The sequence below is a fragment of the Colobus angolensis genome, unplaced genomic scaffold (genome assembly GCF_000951035.1).
Source record: "Colobus angolensis palliatus isolate OR3802 unplaced genomic scaffold, Cang.pa_1.0 Scaffold81, whole genome shotgun sequence".
In the NCBI taxonomy this organism is placed as follows: Eukaryota; Metazoa; Chordata; class Mammalia; order Primates; family Cercopithecidae; genus Colobus; species Colobus angolensis.
Genome location: NW_012121932.1, coordinates 10,822,683 through 10,846,940, shown reverse-complemented (window position 1 = coordinate 10,846,940; position 24,258 = coordinate 10,822,683). Strand labels below are relative to the sequence as shown.

At 44.2% G+C, this 24,258-nt stretch overlaps 1 protein-coding gene across 3 annotated transcripts in view; it reads left to right on the top strand.

Moving 5' to 3' along the window:
- Positions 1-24,258, top strand: part of SUSD4 (sushi domain containing 4) — a 141,064-nt gene that overhangs the window by 49,383 nt on the left and 67,423 nt on the right. For 2 of the 3 annotated variants that reach the window (XM_011929490.1, XM_011929491.1), the window contains exon 3: positions 23,725-23,937. In XM_011929490.1, coding sequence (XP_011784880.1) covers positions 23,725-23,937 — 213 coding nt within the window. Of the gene's footprint in view, positions 1-19,561; positions 19,729-23,724; positions 23,938-24,258 lie in introns of all 3 variants that reach the window. The other variant, XM_011929489.1, reaches the window with a different exon arrangement.

The window sequence follows — 24,258 nt, the reverse complement described above, 5'->3', positions numbered from 1 at the left end:
CATTTGTAAACTGTCATGGCGCTGGTCGGAGCGTAGCAGTGAGGACGACCAGAGGCCACTCTCATCGTCATCTTGGTTTTGGTGGGTTTTAGCCGGCTTCTTTACTGCCACCTGTTTTATCAGCAAGGTCTTTGTGACCTATATCTTGTGCTGACCTCTTGTCTCATCCTGTGGCTTACAATGCCTTAACCATCTGGGAATGCAGCCCAGTAGATTTCAGCCTCATTTTATCCAGCTCCTATTCAAGATGGAGTTGCTCTGGTTCACATACCTCTGACAGTTCCATCAGCCTAACCTCTGGTTGATGATGCCTTTCCAAGGTCTGTGCTGCCCGTCTCATTGTCGTATCCAAGGCCCCCCTCCTCTCCTAGGTGCATCTCCCTGCCTCAAACACCCTCGCTTGCCTTCTTTGGCCAACCAGATCCTACAGCCTCTAGGGATGGTTGTATAGGGAGGTGGAGGGGGCCAGACAGACCTGCATTTGGATCCTGCCCTGTGACCTACTAACTCAGGGACCTTGGGCAAGTTACTCGACTTCTCTAAGCCTCTGACTCCTTGGTTATAAAATGGGTGTGTGAATGTGAGCCCCAGCTCAGTCTGCCTTTTGCCCTCCACTGGGCATGGTTCTGACCTAGTAGTTCCATCGTACACCTGGAAGAAGTCCTTTTGAATGGAGCAGCATTCTGGCACAGACTCATCTTCAGAGAAGGAGGAGGCAGATTGACGGGCTTCTCCAGGGGCAGTTGTCAGGGGTGAGGAGAGACGTCCAGTCCTGCCTGGTGTCTGTCCTGGCTTTGCTCCAACCCCCTTCTTCCAGGTTCCCATGTGGCCAGGAGTGTGGAGGAGAGTGGGGAGGAGCTTGAAGACTGAATGAGCCATTCCTAGCGATAACCCTGCAAGCCATGGGATGCAGCAAGGCAGTATTATTTCGGCACCCCCATGAGAATGCTATAAAAAGGAGAGATATGCTCCCTCACTTCTCCCCAGAAGTGGCTGGCCTTGTGCCGGGGACTGATTTCTGTATAAATGCACCAGTGAAGTTTCTCTCCATCCCCATCCCCCTACATTTTTTGGGTGCTTAAGATTTTTCCAAGTAATTTTGGGTTGCAGCCTCTCTTCTGCCCTGTTATTCTCCTTGCAAGCCCCTGCTGCACCTCTCTGCATCCTTGGTCACCTTGGTGCCCTTCCTTGCAGGCTTCGTACACAGGTCTTACATCTGAGCCACTTTCCCTGGGTGGCAGAGCTTCTCAACACTTGTGCGTCCCCTTTTCTTCTAGAGTCACACTATAGAATCAGCACTGTTTTTCTTTGACCTTTTAAAAACCTGCCATTGTAAGTGTAGGCTTTTAAGACAGACTGTATATGTCTAGCATCCCCTTCCCTTGCAATCAAGACTTCTAATCAGCAGTCTCTTCCTCCCAAGGGCTTGTCACTTTAACTTTAATGTTTAATTCTTGAAACTCAGGCTCAGGTACTGAGGAGCAGCTGCCGTAGTAATCAGATCTGTTCTCTGAGACCAACTTAAAGAGAAATAGCGGAAAAATTTTTTTTCAGATGAATTTTACCTGGAATTGTAGCCATCTGATGGATTCTTCCTGCCCCCTGCATAGACAAAATCAGACTATGGCAATGCAATAAAGAAAGCGTTTAATAGACAGAAGGCCAGCTGTGCTACATGGAAGATGGAGTTATTACTCAAATCAATCTCTCTGAAAATGCAGATGCTAGGGTTTTTCAAGGATAGTTTGGCGGGCCAGGGAGTCCACCTGTGGGTGGGGCCACAGGACCAGTTGGTGGAGTCCGCAGGTCCAGGTGGAGCCATTGGTAGTCAGAAATGCAAAAACCTGAGAAAACATCTCAAAAGGCCAATCTTAGGTTCTGCAATAGTGACATTATCTGCAGGAGTAATTAGAGAAGTTGCGTATCTTCTGACCTCCAGCATAATTGCTGGTAATGGTTTATGTCTACACCTTAGCAGAATTCAACCTTCTAACATCCTCCTAACCTGATGGCCCTTCATTAGCTCTGCAAAGGCAGTTGAGCTTTGGGGGAAGACCCGCTATCATTTAAACTATAAACTAAATGTCTTCCAAACGTAGCTTGGCTTACACCCGGGAATGAGCAAAGACAGCCAGCCTGTAAGGCTAGAAGCAAGATGGGGTCAGCCATGACAGATCTATTCTACTATCATCGTTTTGCAAAGGTGGTTATAGAACTCTAGTATAGAAAACGTAAATTAAGTGGTGGTCTCAGAGTTCCACTCTCTCAGCCTCCTCTTTCCCATCTGAGGCAGAGCCTGAAAGAAACAACCTTTGTTCTAGGGGAGAAAGTTCTCGGCAGGTAGAGAACTCATCAAACGCTCTCAGATAAGATTTCTGGAGTGTATTAGTTCATTTTCATGCTTCTGTTAAAGACATACCTGAGACTGGGCAATTTACAAAAGAAAGACATTTAATGGACTCACAGTGCCACGTGGCTGGGGAGGCCTCACAATCATGGCAGAAGGTGAAAGGGACGTCTCACATGGTGGCAGACAGGAGAAGAGAGCTTGTTCAGGGAAACTCCCTTTATAAACCATCAGATCTCTCTTGAGATCTCTTATTCACTATCATGAGAATAGCACGGGAAGGACCCGCCCCCCATGATTCAGTGACCTCCCACCAGGTCCCTCCCACCATGTGGGAATTATGGGAGCTACAATCTAAGATGAAATTTGGTTGGGGACACAGCCAAACCCTATCATGGAGCATTTTCAGCTCATCTTCCTATTTTTGAAATCTTTCTGTCCCACTCATGTCTCCCTCGGTCTGTGGGTCATGGCATCATCACTGCTCACCAAGGAGCACCCTACCCTGAGTCTTAGATGTGATGCAAGTTGTAGATCTACGTAACTTTCAGCTCTGCTCCACCCACCCCGCTGAGGTCAGATTTCTGCTCACTGAATGTTTATCCAGGACTTGGTGTGGTGTTTCATTCAGTCCTCATTACTCCATGGGTCAGGTATTGTTTTCCCCTTTTGCCAGAGTGAGTTTGGGGAGATGAAAAGGTTTAGTAACAGGCGTAAAGTCACAAAACTAAATGATAGTAAAGCTGTTACTGATCTGGACCCCAAGAGAGGGTTCTTGGATGTTAAGCAAGAAAGAATTCAAGGCAAATCCATACAGTAAAGTGAGAGCAAGTTTATTAAGAAAGTAAAGGAATAAAGAATGGCTACTCCATAGGCAGAGCAGTTCTGAGGGCTGCTGTTTTGCTATTTTTTATGGTTATTTCTCAATTATATGCTAAATAAGGGGTGGATTATTTGTGAGTTTTCCCGGAAAGAGGTGGGCAATTCCTGGAACTGAGGGTTCCTCCCCTTTTTAGACCATATAGGGTAACTTGCTGATGTTGCCATGGCATTTGTAAGTTGCCATGGCGCTGGCAGGAGTGTCTTTTAGCATGCTAATTAATGTCTTATAATTAGTGTGTAATGAGCAGTGAGGATGACCAGAGGTCACCTTCATGGCCGTCTTGGTTTTGGTGGGTTTTGATCAGCTTCCTTTTATCAGCAAGGTTTTTGTGACCTTACCTTGTGCTGACCTCCTTTCTTATCTGGTGACTTTGAATGTGTAACCTTCTGGGAATACAGTCCAGTAGGTCTCAGCCTTATTTACTCAGCTCCTATTCAAGATGGAGTCACCCTAGTTCAAATGCCTCTGACACTACTACCCCCTCAGGTTTGATAATTTACTAGAACAACTGGCAGAACTCAGGAAGATAAAGGATATATAGGATATAAAGGATACAAATCAGAACCAGCCTAAAGAAGACACACATAGGGTAAGGTCTGGGAGGGTCCCACATGCAAATCTTTCATGTCCTCAGAATGCATCACCCTGCTGGTACATCCATGTATATCACTAGGCTCACCCAAGCTTTGGTGTCCAGAGTTTCTACCAAGCCTCCATTACACAGGCATGATTGATTAAGTCATCAGCCACGTGGTTGGACTCAATCCGCATGCCCCCTCTCCTTGTCAGAGGTCAGGCTGATATCACATGACTCAAAGCCCCAACCCTCTAATCACATGGATGGCCAGCCCCCATCCTGAGTCACCTCTGTAGCATAAACTATCTGGAGATTGCCATCAGTCGCCTTGTGAGCATAAACTGTCAAGGCTCACCATGAATAATAAGATACTTCTATAAGGAAATTCCAAGGGTTGGACAAAGCTCAGTAAGCAGGGACAAGGCCAGCCAAATTCTTTGTTACATAGTGGAGCTATATTTACTCTTTTCCCCTTGCCTGTTTCCCCAGACTTGCTCTGCTTGGTGTCTTGACTTCTCTCAGCAAGTTGCCACAACTTGTTACCAGGTAACATCACTGTGTTCCTACGCTGGAAATGGCCTAGGAAACATAATGGCTTTCAGCCTCCCTTTCCTCACCTGCCTCCCTGGCTGATGGGTGACACTGTCAGTAGAGAGAGAGGAAAATGTAGGGATTTTCCTTGAATTCGGAATGAGGGAGCCCAACCTCACGGCTGTACCTCCATAATTACAGTCAAATCTGCTGCCCTTGGGCCTCAGTTTAACAATCCAGGTATCCAGGCCATTCTCAAATTGCATTTGAACAGCCTTTTGGAGTTTTTCAAAGCACCAGGGATTCTTCCCTCCCAGGTGCTCCACAGCTCTGAGAGATGGACAGGCTAATTCCAAATTCCTCTGTTTTTAGATGTGGTCATGAGGCTCTGGAAGCTTCTCTAATTTGCCAAAGGTCATGTATCAGTGAGGTGATGGAACCTGCCTAGCAGCCAGGATTTAGAGCCAGGCACCCTTTCCCCAGCACCAGCCAGTCTAACCCTATCCCCAGAGAGCCCAATTGAGTGATTTGATACAGATCACTTTTTTCTGTCCTGCGGAGTTGAGGCCTAGACAGCTTTTAGTTCCTAGCCTATCCTATTTGCCCACTAATGAGACAAATTGTAGGCTCCATAAAAAATTAAATAGCAGCTGCTTCATTTTCTTCCTATTGAACTTTGAAATGATGATGCTCTCATTTGCATGGCTGCTCAAGGTATGAATATCTGGGCCTGCAGGATCCAAGAGTCCTTAAATTTAACCAGAGTCATATGTTTTTTTCAGATTGGCTGGTGTAAAATATTTTGAGAACCATTAGCTGTACAAATGGAGCACGTGATTTCTGCTCACCCTGTTGGCTGCTAATTAATAATACCTTCCTAGTGGAGGTACTACCTGCAGGCTTCTCACTGGAATAACATCAAAGAGATGAAATTAGAAAATGAACTGAGTTTAGAGCAAATCAGCAAACAGCTGAATCCTAGAGCATAAAGTTCTACACTGCTCTCAGCAATGAAAGGACACAGACAGATACAATGCAAGCCCCTGTTGCGCCTAAGTTCTCAGTGCAGATTTTTCTGTTTTGTTTTCTGCCCTATAATGATAGTACAGTTTGCATTTTGACACTAGAGAAAGGAAGACTTATTTGCTTCTATGTTGTAGAGGTTTGAGGATTTATAATGTTTTGCAAGAAAAACAAACAACAAAGAATCTGAGCCTATTTCTGAATAAACAAGAATCTGTTTGCAATTTGTTCCTTGCACTCATCTTACATGAGTTGATTCCCATATTTGACTATTCACAAACACCGTCTACCTCCATCACTACTGTAACATGCCACTTAAACCATAAATTAGGGTAGAAATCTGCAGATAAAAAGGGCCAGTGCCTCCATGCCCTTTAGTGACTGTGATTATCATTATTAGTATTATTATCATCATTTTGGAAGCAAAGCTGTTCAGCAGCAGCACAGGCTGCCTGGAGAGCACTAATGTCATATATAGCATTTCCTTTTATCCTCCAGGTAGTGTTTAGGCTAAAACCAGAGAGAAACATATTTATTTTGGGAACTGGTGGTATTTCATCAACCCATTTCTGATTCACTTCCTTTCTTTACAAACCGACTAACTCCATTGACAGCATATTTATAGAACAGTGTTTCGGAAATTAAGTAGCTTCAGATAGGATGTAACAATTCATTATCAATCCTGAACAGACGGCTGCTTTTTCCACAGCATCCATCTGTGTTATTTCTCTCCTTGTCTTATGGTACCTGCCTAGTGTGAGCACCATTTATTTGCAGCATGCAGGCTACCCTCTTGGGGAGGAGAGCTATAAAGCACACCCGCACATTCTACATGTCAGCACTGCAGACCTTCAGAGTCTTGGGCAACTCAGAGTGAACACCACTCCTCAGGCAGGGAGATGATTTAGGGGGGCCACTAAAGGGACATGATGTTATTTGCAGGCACCTCTGTGGAATTTAATACCCACCAAAACACAGCTAGTCCTCAGTGCCACATGCCTCTAGAGGCACCTCACTGCTTTGTTTTGAATCTTTGAGACTGTGTCTGTAAGAGGGCCACGTGGGCCATTTCTGACCCACCCTCAATTTAACATTCCGTGCCATTAGAGTTCATTTTTTAAAATAGCATTTTTTTCTTGATTATGAATGTTCATTGTAGAAAATTGGAAGACACAGAAATGTGTAAGGAAAAATAGAAAAATCACCCATCAACATTCAATCTTAAATAGCATGGTTAATATTTAGGTATATTTCTTTTCATTTTTTTCCATGTGCACACATCGTTTTTGTGTATTCACTCAAAAAAGAATCATGCTATATACACTTTTGCATTGTGTTTCTTTTGTTGTTGTTGTTTTGTTAACATGTATATGGGGAATTGTCCCATAATCATTAACACTAATAATTAACGAATCTTCAAAAATATAGTTTCAGTGGTTTCTGAATAGATGGTTAGCAATTGTTTTGGCTCAGGTTCCTCATGAAGAGGTGCTCCTGAGAAAGTCTGACTCTGCTTGGGAATCGGGGTGCTATGAGATTTTATAAAAGCCTTTCCAGTGGAGGGATAGCAGGGGGCCCACATCCTTACTGTAGCCCAAGGTCATAGCATCACAGCTGTGCTTATATAAGAATAAGATATAACCATCTTATTATAAGATGGTTATAAGATAAGAATCACAGCACTGGGTTCAGAGGCTGGTTCTTGCACGCAGAGCAGCATCCAGGTCACTGCATCCAGGTCACTGACCTCTCTGTCTGGTTAAAGGCACTGTCCCAGGGCTGTCCAGCTTAGGGAAAGAAATCGCACTCCAGGACCACGGGACTCAGTAAGAGATAAAATGAGCAGCCCTTTCAGGCCTGCACCTGAAAGTGTCCAGGTCCAACTTATCACCAATGGGCCATCAGTGAAGCCCACCTGTCAGTCCCAGGCACAACCTGGTCCTGTCCAGCCACGGTGCTGGAGTTCTTGAGTAAACCAAATGTTAGAATTCAGAGACACAACTCCAGTGGAGTTGATGTGGAACTCTCTAAGCACAGAGGTCACACAGGAGAAACCAAATTATCCATGATTTATGAGTGGTAAAATAGGATCAGAAAAGTCTCTGCTAGTCGAATATATGTCGGGATGTTATTCAAAAAGACTAGTCTTTTGGTAGAATGCATCTTGTCCTCAGGAATTCCTTTCATCCAGGCCTCTATTCTGGAATAGCTATTCTGGAATAGCTGCCACCAGGATTCATACCTGTTCACACCAAACTTACACACCAGGATTGATGCTTAGTGTGGAGAATGAGACAAGAAATGTTACTGTCCTGTATTTCTCTAAATTAAATATGATCCAGCCAGCATCTTGGACACTCCTATTCTGAGAGGGCTCAGGTTGCCCCTTAGGCACTCAGTCCTACTCACGGTAGCCCCTCCGCAGTCCTGAGCACCACTTCAAGCCTGGTGCTATGACCTGCGAGTAGAACCTAGAGAGGTCCTGTTGCTCCCCTCTTATCCGTGGAGAAGCTCTCCAGGGTCTCTGTCCTCTATTGTGCTTCTCCCACGAGAAGCTTTCTTCTGCTAACAAAGATAACCAATAATGAATAGGTAGACAGCAGAGTGCAGGTGTAAGTGCACTCCTTTTATCCTCAGCCATTCAAAAGAAGGAGGCTGATCCATGTGTAGTGGTGTGCAGATATCTCCAAGATAGTTGGGGTGTGTACTGGGTTACCTCTTTATATTTAATTATGCTACCTCTGTAATTTTACTTTGAATCCCTATGGTTTGTTACAGCAAGGTGTTTTTGTTTTTGTTTTATGTCTTATCCTGTTAAGCTTGGAGATGGTTGATTAGAAGAGGGAGAAAAACAACAACTCTCTTTCTGCATCAGAAGAATAATGTTTCCCCAATTTTTTATAGTCAGAGAATGACATACTCTATACAAGTCTTTTTGGATGAGTTCATATAGTCATCCTTATAAGTAAATCCTTTATGTTTCATCCTTGTTTAGAGGGAATTCTTTATATTTCATGGTCTTTGTGATTTTCTGAGAGATAACTTTTGGTAGTGGCCTGAAGTACATGTGCCATCAGGTCAAGATGCCATTCCAGTAGGGGACAAAGTATTGTAGGCCCACCTCAGAGGATTGTTTTGCTGCCCTCAGAATAGAAGGAAACCCAGATTAGGGATCTGGCTCCCAGGTTCTAGTCCCTCTTCTCAGAGCTGTGGGAGCTGGCACAGTTGTTTACATTTTTTGGTCTCAAATTTCTCAACTCTAAAATGAGGGAAGTTATTTAAGTAAATTCTAAGATTTTTATCCAGCAATAACATTCTGTAATTTCATTATTCCTGAACACTTTCAGCTTATATATGCTTATATATTATTTCTTAATGTATTAGGCCATTCTCGCATTATTATAAAGAAATACCTGAGACTGGGTAGTTTATAAGGAAAGAGGTTTTATTAGCTTACGGGTCTGCAGGCTGTGTAGTAAACATGATGCCAGCATCTGCTGGGCTTCTGGGGAGGCCCTAGGGAACTTACAATCATGGTGGAAGGCGAAGTTGGGGAGCAGTTGTCTCGCATGGTAGGAGCAGGAACGAGAGGGCGGGGGAGGTGCCATACACTTTAAAACAACCAGATCTCAAGAGAACTCACTCACTATCACAAGAACAGCACTAAGGGGATGTGCTGAACCATTCATGAGAAATCCAACCCCATGATCCAATCACCTCCCACCAGGCGCCACCTCCAACACTGAGGATTACAGTTCAACATGAGACTTGGGTGGGGATACAGAGCCAAACCATATCACATAGTTTTCAGAAGTTTCTTATAAAAATCCCATTTGATTTAAATAGCCTTGAAAAAAAGATGAAAACACTTTGTATTTAAAATATATTACTGTTTAAATAAGTTATCCCACTATATTCAGATAAAGGATCTGCTTTATCTGCTTTATTGGGATCTGATCCCAATAATTGATCAATAAGTAGCTGCTGTTGTCCAAGGACAGCATGGGGGGAAAGAACAGAACTGGTGGCTACCAGAACATCTGGGAAAGTTTTTTATGATAAATATATAAAGGTGATAGAAACAAGATTTTCCTCAGGCTAATCTTTAAAACAAAGTAATGACAACAACAACAAAACCCAGAGCCCTAATCTTGTTACTTGACTAAGCATGTACTGAGGTTCACCTGTCACAAGCACTGCAGATAAGCCGGGTAATGAAAGAACATAGTCTTCTTGCACACACCCTCTGAAGTCAGCCAGTGCTTTCTATTTCCCATAGTATCTTCTGTTTCACATAGTGTCTTGTTCTTCCTCCCCATCTCCAGTCCCCCCGCTAAAAAGTCCCAGTGGCACTTGAGAATCTGCATAGAGATTGAAAACCTCACATGCAATCTGGACTCTAGTTTACGAATGAGCTATGTTGAGGAGGGAGTATTCAGTATCACTAAAAAAAGAGTGTTTGAAAGTTGTTACTGGTAACAGTTGGATTTTCATAAAGCAACTGTGAGAACTAATCCTATCAAACTGTCATTGATCCCATGGAGTTGTTGCATGGATGAAATGAGATTGTGTATGTAAAACCCATTGTAAACTGTGAAATTGTATCCATGTGGAAAACATATTTTAGTATTGCACTAAAGCTGTTGCTCACAGAAAAGAAAGGAAATTTGATTTCATAAAAAAACAAAACAAAACAAATAGCCATAGGCATGTTGAGATTGCCCCATGCATTGTCTTCTGGGCTGCTTCCGTCTAAGTGCTTGTGCTTTGGGAGGTTTTTACCAATTTTTGTCAAGAAGAGGCTGGCTGGATGTGGTGACTCATGCCTGTGATCCCAGCACTTTGGGAGGCCAAGGAGGGAGCCACTTTCTGGAGTTAGAGACCAGCCTAGGCAACATGTTGAGATCCTGTCTCTATAAAAATAAAATAAAAATAATTAAAATAATTTTAAAAAGAAAAGGCTATAAACTGTAGAATTTAGAAGTGGAATGGACCCCCCCAAAAAAACTCATCCATATGCTTCATTTAGTGATAAGATATTAACACCCAGAAAGATCAAGTTACTTGTCTAGTATCACAGGGCTAGCTAGACAGGCAGCTTTCATTATACTCAATAAGGATGTGCTTTAGAAAAGAGCCACATCTTTGACCATATTAATCAGTTAAAAAAATTATCTGTTGGCTTATGCCTGTAATCCCAGCACTTTGGGAGGCCAAGATGGGCGGATTGCTTGAGCTCAGGAGTTCAAGACCAGCCTGGGCAATATGACAAAACTCTATCTCTACCAAAAATATAAAAAAAAATCCAGGCATGGTGGCACACACCTGTAGTCCCAGCTACTCAAGAGGATGAGGTGTGAGGATAGCTTGAGCCTAGGAGGTGGAGGCTGCAGTGAGCTGAGATTGTGCCACTGCACTCCAGCCTGGGTGGCAGAGTGAGACCCTATCCCCCAAAAAAGTTATCCATGCCTTCTTCAAATGTTTTGACAATTGATAATCTTAAAACTTAAAAATGCAAGACTTTCCTGCCGCCATCTTCCTGTTGATGAAGTGAATCCTCAGATCTTCCTGATGAGTGGTTTTCTGTGCTTGCTTGATTTTGAATAGATGAAGGTTTATTCTGTTTTCCCATGATATAATACCACAATCTGGAAGAATTTTGTGATGTTGCTGGGCATGCTTTCATAGAGCAGTTTCATGATACTGGAGTGAAAATCACATTATGAGTTAGCATTGTTATCAGTTTTATTGGAGCTGAAACTGAGTGAAAGGATTTAGGAATAATTGGGTAATCAAAGCGAATTAAATCAAGAGGGGGAAACTATCAGTTCTGGCATCAAATGGGGACTGCAATGACTTCCACATCTGTGGTCTTTATCCATTTTAATCAAGTCTAAATTATGCTATTAAGACTTATTTTTGTGACTTTTACTTGTTCAGACATAGCCGACTTTATATTCATCTCTGAATATTTCTTGAAACATTAAAGCATTCTCACTATTTCTAGGCAAGAGTTACCTAATGTGATTAACATCCAAATATTCAGAGTTGCAACTGTGTTTACAATCATAAGTGCAGTGTTCAATGTGGTTTCTGTGTAGTAGAATCCGCATACTAAGCCTTCAGCCCACATAGATGAATTCTGCATCCCCCAACTCATTCCCATGTCTTCAGAAAACTAGGTTTGAGTATGCCTTGTTGGTATAAATTTGCTATAATAAATAGTATATCGTGCTATATGGCAGAAGTATCACTATACTAACTAGCCCAGTCTTGCTTTCTGGTTTTCTTTTGTTGTATTTCCCAAGAGGCACTGCTTTTGCAGTGAAAAATCTATTTAGCCTAATAAATGGTAACAGAAATCAACTTCCCCTCCCAAATCTTAAATATGTAACTGACAATACACTGAATTAAGGAATGACATAGCACTAAATTCACAAACAAGACAATTTTGGGAACCGTTGATTTCTTTGTTGAATTTTTTGTATTGTCTCTTATTAGAAAATTTGTCTTCAGCCTCTTTTTTTGCTCCAAGCTCTTTCCCCATAAATCTTAGAATCCTTGGTGTTCCCATTTGGTGCTTGGGTTTTGCTCTTGCTTAGACTCATGGGTGCCCAGAAACATCATCATGTGCTTCCCCCTGCAGAGAGCCTATGAATGGACTTGCAGTCAGGGAGGTTTCACATCATCAGGGTTCCTATCCCAGAAAAGCAGATGTTCATAGCTCTGGGAATGGAATGTGACCCTTGTGGAGAGCCTATAAATGGATACATGAGGGGCACCTGTTCATATGGATAAGCTAAGGCTATAAACGCCCTCATCTTGCCACAGCTCTTCTAGGCCTCTTTAGGGTTAAGACATACTCCCTTCTGAGAATTTCTGGTCTAGCTTCATGTCCTGTTACTGTGGATTGTTTGTAACTAGCCTTTGCTGCAACTGTTACTGCTGATTAAAATATCTTGCTAATCATAGGTTATGGAAAGACGGTGTTTCTGTTTTAAGGCTCTGTTAGAAATTACTGATGCACACACTATATTGTAAATTCCTATCTCCGTGTACTGTACTTCTGCATACAGATGTTATGTTAAAGAATTACTTCATCCCCATGTGACCATCTCACCTCATAATCAAACGACCCTAAATCCCTCACTAACCTACCCCCACTCTCACTAAACTTAATAATAAATACTGGTATATCCTGTGCATTGGCAGTACCGTGGGACCAGAAGGAGGTGACCCCCCTGGACCCAGCTTTCACTAACTTGTGTGTGTCTGTTATTTCTCGACCTGCTGATCCACCTGGGAACAAGGAAAGAGCCCCGTTGCATTGCGGGCTGCTGGCCAGATCCCTCAATACTACTATAAGGTCACAGTTTGCAGATAAAAAACTATTGAATGTCCTAGATGTAAGCTCACTCTTTGGAAGCCTCAGGTTCCCATTGTTGGTTCAATGAATGCCTCTCTGCTCCTTCCCCCAGTGCCCAGCACTGTTTGTTGATGGAGTGAATATATAAACAGATTATAATTTTTCTTTCTTCATCTCTATTTTCTAAAATTCTTTTGTCTCCTTCCCTTTTCTTTTTAAAAACCAAGAGCCGAAGTTTTCCCAAACAGAAATTGTTTAGACTGGAACAGCTGTCAAGGAACACTAAATAATGATCTTGTTATGGACATATGTGTTATCAATGTTTTTTAGATAGGGTCTTGCTCTGTTGCCCAGGCTGGGGTGTAGTGGCAAAATCAGACCATAGCTCATGATAGCCTCGAACTCCTGGGCTCAAGTGATCTTCCCACTTCAGCCTCCTGAGTAGCTAGGACTATGGGAGCATACCACCATGCCCAGATAATTTTAATTTTATTTATTTATTTATTTAGAGATGTGGTCTTGTTATGTTGCCGAGGCTGATCTGAAACTCCTAGACTTAAGCAAAGCGATGAATTTTTATAAAGCAATCTCATTTCCTTATTGATGTTAGTTGTAATTTTCACTGTGTCTCTGTATCTCCTGCTGTTTTTAGTGCCTGCTGGTTCTGGGACATTCTCTTATTCTCCTGGGCCACACGGGCGTCTCCTTCAGAGGCAGGTTAGTTTGGATGTGCTTTTCTTCTGCTCCATCTCTTTGACAGTTGAGGTATTCCCAGGCAGCCCTGGGGTCTGGGTTAGTCAGTCTTTCTAACATTTTCTGGAAAATGTTTGGCAGCCCCTGAGCTACCTATATCATTGGGGCAGGGGGCCCTCAGAATGTTTGAGCCTGACCTTGGTTAGGGTGAATCTCCAGAACATGTAGAACTTCTCTAGACTCAGGCTCAGGAGGAGTCCTCCATCTATTGTTGGTACAGACGCATACCTGGAAGCAATGTCAGGATGGACATTGGTGGCAAGAGCATGGAACAGCCTGAAGTACAGTTGACTGCAAAGTGGCTGGAAATTTCTGGCATGCCAGACAGTTCTGTGTTGTCAGACCACTAACAGCCAGGAGCACTGTGTTTTGAAATATTAGTGTTAGAGACTTGGTTTATTTGTTTAATAGGTTTTGCCTAATATGATTTCCTTATTGTTGCCTCTTTCCTCGTCTTCTTGTCATTGCTGATGCCTTGGTCTAGATACAATATTAGGTCAAATAGTTGCTGGGCATTTGTCTTACTCTGGATAAGTCAGGCTATCGTTGGACATGTTCATTTATGAGTTAAGGTCTGTATTACTCCGTTCTCACACTACTATAAAGACATACTTGAGACTGGGTAATTTATAAAGAAAAGAGGTTTAATTGTGCTCATAGTTCTGCAGGCTATACAGGCTTCTGCTTTTGGGTAGGCCTCAGGAAACTTACAATCATGGTGGAAGGCAAAGGGGAAGCAGGTGCGTCTTACATGGCTGGAGCAGCAGGAAGAGAAAGCAAAGGGGAAGGTGCCACACACTTTTAAACAACTTGTGAGAACTCTATCAGGAGACAGCACTGGGGGATAGTGCTAAACCATTAGAAACCACCCCTATGTTCCAATCACCTCCCACCAGGCCCCACCTCCAACACTGGGGATTATAGTTCAACATGAGATTTGGGTGGCCACATGGAGCCAAACCGTATCAGGTCATTCTAAGAGCAAGGGATTTTGAGGTGATGGGAAACTCAAGGTGGTGTAAGGTGAGGTGTGTGTTGGCAGTAAGGAGATGGTTAAAAGGCCCCTCATCAATAGATCCTCCAGAACCAACACGATTCATTTTAGTTTGTGTCCTTTACTAACATGCCCAGATGACTAAACTTTGTCTTTAAAAATAGGCAAGATTTTTTGAAGTTTTTCCTCTCATGGGACAGAAAGATTCCTTCCTCAGCATAAAGGGTTATTGATGCACAGAGATATTTTGCCAGTTGGGTGGTTTACCTGCTTTGCTGGTGATGAGAAAAAGGCAGATCTTAGTCTATGGGAAGCTAGATGAGAATGTTTAGAAGTAAGGAGGGGAAAGCCCTTAAGTGGGTCAAGAAGGGACTTCTTCAAGTTTATCACGTCCTTCTCTCTTTATTTTACTGCTGAGGGCAATACGTACTCCAGTCTCTAGAACTAACTCTATTTCATGAAACCAATATCTGACTTAGGTTGTGTTCTCCCCAAGAACACCATTCATCCCCAGGAATATGGTACAGACCATGCTGTGGTCAATAGATGTTTGAGAACTGATTGCGTGGATTCTGGGATGTTTTAAGTGACAAGTCAGGATCCCAGGCCCCATCACACTGAGACTGTGTGCTAGGAGGTGTGGGCTTTGGGGGAAACATGAGGATTGTATTGTATAGAATCATTAAATATTACAGCATTGCTATTTGCTCAGCCCTGTTTTAACAGATACAAAGACTCAAAAACATTTTAAACTGTTCTTTCCCTAAAGAGTTTATATAATATCATGAAGATCTGAGTCATTCACAAACTGAGATATGATAGGAAAAGGCTAAGTAGAGACAACATTGTTAGCAGCAAGAACATTGGACTGCAAGTCAGAAGCCTCAGAGTTTAGTCCCAGCCCCATGCTTAGCTGTTAGAGTGATTTTTCAGTTAGAATAACCCAAAAGATTGCTTTTCACACCTTTCATTTTTATGATTCTTTTAAAAGACTTCTTATGTTGTACACAGCCTCAGTGTCCTCCTCTGGGGGGGTCAAACTAGATGACCTCTAAAGTGGCTTTAATGGCAACTGTGTGAGACTGATAGTGCTATTGCGGGATGGGGATGGGCACGCTTTGGGGTTGGTCTTGACTCCAGTGAGCATTTGCAAGCCCGTCTGTTTAAACTTTCACAGGGATGCCCTTTTTCGCTAGTCCTGCTCTCACTAAGTCAGTGCATACAAAATCAATTTTTGTATGTATATCCTGTTTCTTCCTCCAAAGCCTCATATAGCAGTTTACAGAGAAATGGAAACCCAGCCTTAGTTCTAAATTGATTTGGCTACATTTGATACACTCTTCCTCTCTAGAATATGACTTTTCAGTTATAATAACCCAAAAGATTGCTTTTCACACCTCTTTCATTTTTATGATTATTTTTAAAGACTTCTTATGTTGCTCACAGTAAAGGTGGTGGATTTCAGCAGGCTCAAAAGTAATCCAACCAGAAGTGTCAAGATCTTATAAAGAAACTGAGGGTTTCTTTGCGTGAGAAGAGAGGGGCACTCTCAATCCCTGTTATTCACACAGTTTTTGGTTAGGAGAAAAGAAAGAGGGGATTTCAGCCTTCATTGAAGAGCAGAGTCCAAATTATAATACTGCCCCTGATTTGTTCCAGAGGTCACAAATGCTGGGCAGGAAAATGGGTGCCAGTGATGGTGATGCCAGTAATGGAGAGGGTGTATCAGCCCCAGGGAGTACTGCAGGCCAGGACCCTGCTCCTGGGCTGCTCTGACCCCAGGACCCAGGTGCTTTCCCCACTAGATGACTGCTTACCAGAACTCAGGGATCCAGAGAGAGAGAGCATCCTCTAGGTGGAGGGACATTCAGCATATGTGTCATTCACATTTGTAAAGTACTCTAGTATTTTAGGGAAACTGTATGAGTTTGGGTTCTCCAGAGAAACAGAACCAGTAGGAGGACAGATAGATGTCTCCTTGGAGACCCAGGAGAGCCAGTAGTATAGTTCCAGCTTAAGTCCAAAGGCCTGAGACCCAGGAAAGCCAATGATGTAAGTTCCTGTCTGAGCTCCAGTCCAAAGACAGAAGAAGATCCATGTCCTTGAAGACAGTCAGGCAGAGAGAAGAGAATTCTCCCTTACTCAGCCATTTGTTCTATTGAGGCGTTGGACAAATTGGATGAAGCCCACCCACCTTAGGGAGGATAATCTGCCTGTCTCCATCTACCAATTCAAATATTCATCTCATCTAGAAACACCCTCACACAGACATCCAGAATCATGTTTGACTAATGTCTGGGCACCCTGTGGCCCAGTCAAACTGACACATAAAATGAAATATCACAAAGGCTATCTCTTATATATATAAGTGCTCCACTCTGAATTAAATTTAGGAAGAACTGCTAAAGGATGCCACTTCTGAGGGCTGATTAAAATGGAATGTTTTCTTCTCCTCCCACTCCCCTCAAAAACAAACATATTGGAATCATTCTGTGAACTCTTTTCTCTTCTCCAAACTGTGACTACTTAGTTCTCATGCGTGAGCAGAATATGAAGAATGGGAAGGAAATAGGTTGGGACTTTGAGAATACTGGTTCCTAGGATAAGATGATTGGAATTGGGCCTGCATACAAATGATTTTCCACTCTGCTTCCCTAACACCTACACCAGCCCACTCCTTAATGGATATGTTATTTGAGGGGGCTGATCGTCGTCATTATGGAAGGACACTGTCAGAACAGCTCTTCAGAAAAATGACCCAGGCTGGGAATTGATCTGCTAGGGGATAATTTGAAAAGTAGAATTTGAAGCTCTGGCAGGCCCTAGAAAATTACTGTCTTGCTCAATGGAATTAGTTGACCAAGATGAAGAATATTTTCTTCTTGTACCATCTTATCTTCTGATGGCTCTCTTTTCCCCACTTATTCTTAATTCCCTGTTCTGTGCCAACGGTTGGAGCTCATGGCCAGCAGCATTCCTGATCCTCAGTGCTGTCAGGAACAGAAACAGTCAGAGGTTAACTATGCTTACTTGAAAACAGAGGAAGTGCATGGGAATGTTCTTTTAAAGGGAAAGGAATAAGCACAGAAAGAGTACAGAATTAAATTCATGAGGAAATTGTGCAGCTCTCATGTTGTAACTTCCATGAAACTCTCATCATTTATTTATCAGTGTAGGAGTCATTTTTCTGATGGATTCAGGGCTGGATCTTCAGTTCTCCCTTGAATTGTCTGTCCTTCTCTGAGAGAGGACCGCTTTATGGCAAAGAGTGGGGGATACGACCAGCTGAGGAGTCTGTATGCTGAAAGGCATGCTGAAAGCTGCTAACAAACAAGGCAGCTTTCAGCATGCCTTGTTTGTTAGCAGAGGATGACTGGTCAAAAAGTGTGTGTTGGGGAACTTAGATGTCTCAGTCAAATCCCTCACATAGACCCACCTCTGGCCCCCTATACTGGAGAGGGAGGAAGAGGCCTGAAATGTTTGGAGCTGTGGATTGGGAGAAGTTTATAAAAAGTAATTAAGGAATATAGTCTACTCAGGTTAGGAGAAGAGAGAAAGGTGAAAGGGTGTTAGGAGAGAGTATGTCTGTGCTATAGGAGGGCATTTCACATCTCCCTTGTCTGCGGAAATCATAAGCTCCTGGGACTGTCAGTGCCATTGGTGTTACTGTTTGGTGAGTGGAGGTGGTTCCATATGGGTCCAACAGGGTAGTTGGCATGAGGCCTCATCCATCCATCCATCCATCAATCCATCCATCCATTCATCTATCTGTTTATCCACCCATCCAGTCCAACCCATCCATCCATCCATTCGTCCATCCATCCATCTAGTGATGCATCCATTCATCTATCTATCCATTTATCTATTCACCCATCCAGCCAGCCGCTCATCTATTCATCCATCCATCCACCCATTTATCCACCCATATATCCACCCATTCACCCATCCATCCATTTATCCATCTATTCATCTACCCATTTATACATTCACCTAGCCAACCAGCCAGCCATTCATCTATTCATCTATCCATTCACCCATGTATCCACCCATTCATCCATCTGTCCATCCATCCATCCATCCATCCATCCATCCATCCATCCATCCCTGGCTTTATCCTTCATTAGCAACACTTGTAGAATATCTGCTTTATACCACACAAACATGCCAGATGCTGAGGAGGTGAAGACTAAGATGTACTCTTTCCCCCCAGGAGTTCACAGCCCAGTGGGGGAGACCACTATGTAGAGCAGTGATGATGGTCAGAGTGAGGAACACTGAGAGAGGTGAGCCCAGGGTGCATTGATGAGAAGAGAGGCCTCCTATTCAGACTCCGCAGGGGAGCTTGGAAGGCTCTCTGGAAGAGACACTATTTCAGCTGTGTCCTGGATGATGAGTACATTATTGGGAAAACTTTCCCTTCGTAGAGGTTCTGGCATGACTTCCCTTCCTGCTTCAGTGGGAGACAAGCCCTTTATTCAGGGCCTGGGTCACCTTCCAGCCCACATTCAGGTGGGGACAACTTACCCCACCTGCCTCCACCTCACTTGTCTTCATCCACAGCCTTTTATTTTACAGTGTTTTACTTCCTGCTGTGTAGAGACACATTCAGATCTCTTTCATGTTAAAATTTTAATACAACAATAATAAAAACTCTCCCTTGGCCCTAGTCCATGAACAGCTGCCTCCCTATGTTCTTCTGTTCACAGTAAGCATCCTGAAAGAGCATTTCCTACATACTGTGTCACCATTCCCTCTCCACATGTTGGCAGACAGGCTTCCTCCCCAGGGACAGTCCTTTTCTGTCCCTGCAGCTGCCTGGGCAGTGGTCCCAGTGTTCTCTGTCTTCAGTTAGTGGAGGCTTTCAGATCTTTACTTAGTTGACCAATGGGTCACATTGATGTGGCTGTCCACTTCTTCCTTCCTGAAACTGTTTTCCTTGCTTTGGGAACACTGGTTAGGTCTTTCTTCTTGATTGTCCTGGATTTTCCATGCCCTTTATATTACTCCGTTCTCACACTGCTATAAGGACGTACCTGAGACTTGATACATTATAAAGAAAAGAGGTTTCATTGATTCATAGTTCATAGGACCAGGGTGGCCTCAGGAAACTCACAACCATGGCAGAAGGGAAAGCAAATGCGTCCTCCTTCACATGGCAGCGGGAAGAAGAAATGCAGAGCAAGGAGGGGAAAGTCCCTTATAAAACCATCAGATCTCATGAGAACTCACTCACTATCACAAGAACAGCATGGAGGTAACCACCCCATAATTCAATTACTTCCTACCTGGTCCCTCCCATCACATGTGGAGATTATGAGAACTACAGTTCAAGATGAGATTTGGGTGGGGACACAGCCAAACTATATCGTCCTTTCTGGATGTCCTTTATTTGTGTGTCCTCAGCTGCTCCTCCCTTCACATTATGCTAGTTCCGGGAGGGCATGCCCACCCATGCCTTGGACTGCTACCTGTACGTGGATGCACAGCACAGGGCATGCAGAACTTCTGGCTCATGTTGCAGCTGATGGCTAGACATCTATACCTGGCATCCTCAAGAACTCAGACTCACCACACTCCACACTGAACTCTTCCCCCTTCTCCCTGGACCCACTCTTCATCTTGTTCTATTAATCTGAGCACGTGGCACCACTGTCTACCCTGACATTGATGCCAGAACCAGGAAGGTATCCTGGATGCCTCTCTCCTGTCTCACTCCCACTGTCACTCCCCTATCCAGGAGGTCACCAGGTTTTGTGACTCTGTGTCCTTAATGTCTCTGTAATCCTCTCAGTTCCACTGTCTCTGCCTTGTTTCTGACTCACCTGGAGTACTGCAGGAGCCTTGAAATTCCACAGTTCTCAAATGTCTGCCCTCAGACAAGTGCTAGACTGGCTGTCCAAGAGTAACCTCACCCCACCCCATGCAGAGAGAGCCAGGCTCAATTGGTCAAACTGCCTTTGATAAAGCTGCCCAATGACCCTGAGGCACAGCTGGTGTCCTAGAAGCCATTTCAAATTATCTTCCCACCCTTTTCCTGGTCTGTAGCCATCAGTCCTTCACATGGGCACCAGAGAGATCATTCTAAAATGCGAATCTGATCCTAATCACTTCCCTGCTCAAAACTCTCAGTCTTGACCCCGGTGCCCCTCTCTCCCTCATTGAATCCAAACACTGAGCTAACACAGAGCTTCCACAGTCTGCCTCCATCTCTTTTCCTTCCTTTATCCTCACAGCCCCACCCCTAGCAGGCACCCTGTCCCCAGCTGGCAGAACCACCTCTTTCCTGACAGGTGCTGGGCAGCTTCCCACCTCCATACCTTCCAACCTGTACCCACAGCCCTCTTCTTCCCTTCTGGCTATTCTTCACAAGGATCCCACTCAATGCTTGCAGAAGTTCCCATCCTCTGTTATGGCACACTCATCTTGTCCTTCTGTTGCCACCCATTGACTGATACATGTGCCCCACCCAAATATTATGAGAGCTGACACTGGTTCTATTTGACTTAGTATGAGAGAGAATGACTTTCACCTATGGACAGCCAGAAACGTCCAGATTACCCAGGTTTCAGGGCTCTGGATAGCTGTGCTTCTAGGCCTTCTAAACTATATAATACCATGAATTCCACTGCTGCTAATTTTTCCACCTCAATAGCATCATGAATATATGTTTCAATATATGTACACAGCAGGCCCTCCCTTATTCTTGGCCCTAGCTATAGCCCATGACATCCATGTTTGCTTATCTGCCTTCATCCCAGCTATCTGGGCACAAAATGTCTTAGACCTCTTCCTCACCCCAACATCTAGTCAGTTGATAAGGGGAGCCTGAAACCCATGGCTCAGTACCATCATGAATATATATTTCAATATTCATGATATTCATAAATACGTGTTTCAGTATTCATGATGGTACTGAGGTAGAAAAACTAGCAGCAATAAAATGGGCATGAGATTGCCCTTCCTTCCAGATGGAAGGAAATGATTGACATCCATCATTTAGGAACCACTTGATAATCTAGAATACTTTCCCCCAAATTAAAAACATGCAGCCATCATTTAATGACTTTCAAATAACCCTCTGCTGGGCTACAACACAACTTGTGCTACCGGGGTATTCAGTCCCAACAGAGCGGCAGCAGGAGGGCTGAGAAGGCTGGGTGCTGTCTGCTTTGTAAAAGCATCATCAGTTTGGTAAAATATCAGACCTAATCCTACTTAATAAGTACAAGTGTCAGATGGGGATGCTGTGTCCTCCTCCTGCCTGCCTTCAAACGGCTTTTCCCTCCCCCCAATTCTTTGTCACCTCTGCACAAAGTGAGCACTGTAACAATGACTTCTGGGCATCCTGCCAGTGCCATGCCTCCTGTGCTGTGTGGCTTTCAGCACAGCAACACTGGTAGAGGGTCTAGCATCATAAGTCAGGTGGGGAGGGAAGCCAGTGAATCCTACACAAGCACATAAAAGCTGGGGTGGGGGAATTCACCTGCAGCTGAGGAACTTTTGCAAGCGCAGTATGTTAGAGAAAACCAGGTATCTTATGAGTTCGATATCTGGGCATCACCTGGAAACCAGGTAAACCTTGCAAGAGCCCCAATGATACTACTGTCTCCAAGGTCTGGGTTGAGACTTCTCCATTACATCTTGATGGTGTCCAGCCTGACCTGGCACTAGCAGGCTGTGCTGGGGGTGGGGACGGATGGGCACACCAATCCCCATCTACATAGAGTTATGTATATTTGTTCTTGGTACCCATTCAATAAGGATTTGTCTATTGATTTTGTGAGTAAGAGAATGGAGCAGAATGCCTCTGTAGGGCTCAGGAGTTTCTTGTTCTGGAGTTTGTATTCCTCCCTTTGAGGACACGGTTAGAGCATTATGCACACAGCGGACCCTCCCTTATCGCTGGCCCTCGCTGTGGCTCATGACATCTGTGTTTGTTTCAGGGATCTGCCTTCATCTAAGCTGTCTGGGCACAAAATCTCTTACATCCCTCACTCAGCCCAACATCTGGTCAGTTGAAAAGGGGGGCCTGGAACCCAAGTGTCCCAAGTTTGGAGCATTTAGAGTGAGGACACATTAGGAGCATTATGCACACAGCAGACCCTCCCTTTTCCTTGGCCCTAGCCGTGGCTCATGACATCCATGTTTGCTTATCTGCATTCATCTCAGCTGTCTGGGCACAAAATTTCCTGGGTCTCCTCCTCACTCCAACATCCAGTCAGTTGACAAGGGGAGCCTAGAACCCAGGTGTCCCAGACACCAGCATCCTCCTTGTGTCTCCACTGCTCTCAGCCCATCACCCCTTACCCATACCCTTGCTTGCTCTCCTGCCTGAGCTTCTGGGCTCTCTCTCTTTCAGTCAGTCCCTCAAGCTGCTGTCCTCCAACCTCATTTATTCATTCAGCAAACTCGTATGGAGCACTGAATAGAGAGGACACTGTGGTAGATTCTGGGGATGTCAAGATGGAGTCACAGGACTTGTTCTTGGAGGACTTACAGCCTGGGATGAGAGGCAGCTGTTCTGCAGGTAATTCAGCACAGAGCTGTGTTCACACTACAGCAGTGGAACAAAGTAGGGATGAGGCAGGTGGAGAGTGGAATTAATAAAGGCAGCCGGGTGGAGGAGAAACTTGAATAGGTCTTGAGGAGTGAGTGTTCCCCTGGCAGATAGCGGTAGGGGTAAGAGAAAGAGGAAGGGCATTCCCAGCCACCCCTACCATATACCCTGGGTTATAACTACATTCCACTTGTTGCTCCCTAAACACATCCTGCCATCTTCCAGTCCCCAACCATTCATTGTTCATGCCATTTCTACCATTAGAAAACCACCCATGCCTCCCTGCATAGAGTTCTGTATTGAAATTTCACCCCTTCCTCAAGGCCAGGCTCAGATGCCGTCTCCTTGGATCTCTCCCACCCACTTTTCCCTCCTCAACTCTCTTCAGCATTTTGTACATCTTTTATGGCACTTGTCATGTGAAATCCTTTTTTGTCTGTTTCCTTCTCCCTCCTACTGTAACTTCCTTGAAAGGCTAACTTGGCCATTGAACAGAAAACTCTACTCAGTGCTTGTCTGAGCAAAGAGCTCAGCAGAGTGGAATGTGCACTAAAATGGCCTTGGCTTTGTTGGTGGGGTAACTGGAGTGTCCAAGGCGTATAATATCATGCAGGGTCTGCCATTTATGTAGGAAGGCCCTTGACATTGGGAGAACATATTCACAGGCACCTTTTCCTCTCTTTGTTGATGTAGGGTTGGATGACCTTCAAGTGTGTGCTGACCCTGGCGTTCCCGAGAATGGCTTCAGGACCCCCAGTGGAGGGGTTTTCTTTGAAGGCTCTGTAACGCGATTTCACTGCCAAGACGGATTCAAGCTGAAAGGCGCTACAAAGAGACTGTGTATGAAGTATTTTAATGGAACCCTAGGCTGGATCCCAAGTGATAAGTCCATCTGTGTGCAAGCAGGTAAAGTGCCTACCTCTCCACGGAAGCCGCTTACCTGGCTCAAGTTGCACGGCCACAGGGGTGCCGGGCTGTGTGACAGCTCAATACCCTGGGCTCCTCTCTCTGATGCAGGGCTGCATCTGCATGCTGACCAGAAAGCAGGATTGTGTAATGAGGGCTGAGATAGAGGGTTAATTTATCTCTGCATTAGAAGTGATACTCTTTTTTCCTCTATCTCAATTACAATCTAATTTATCACCATTTTTGTCAACGCAAGAGAGCAACTCAGATAACATTAGGGGTATTTATTATTAGGCTGCCAACTCAGCACTCGTTTTCATG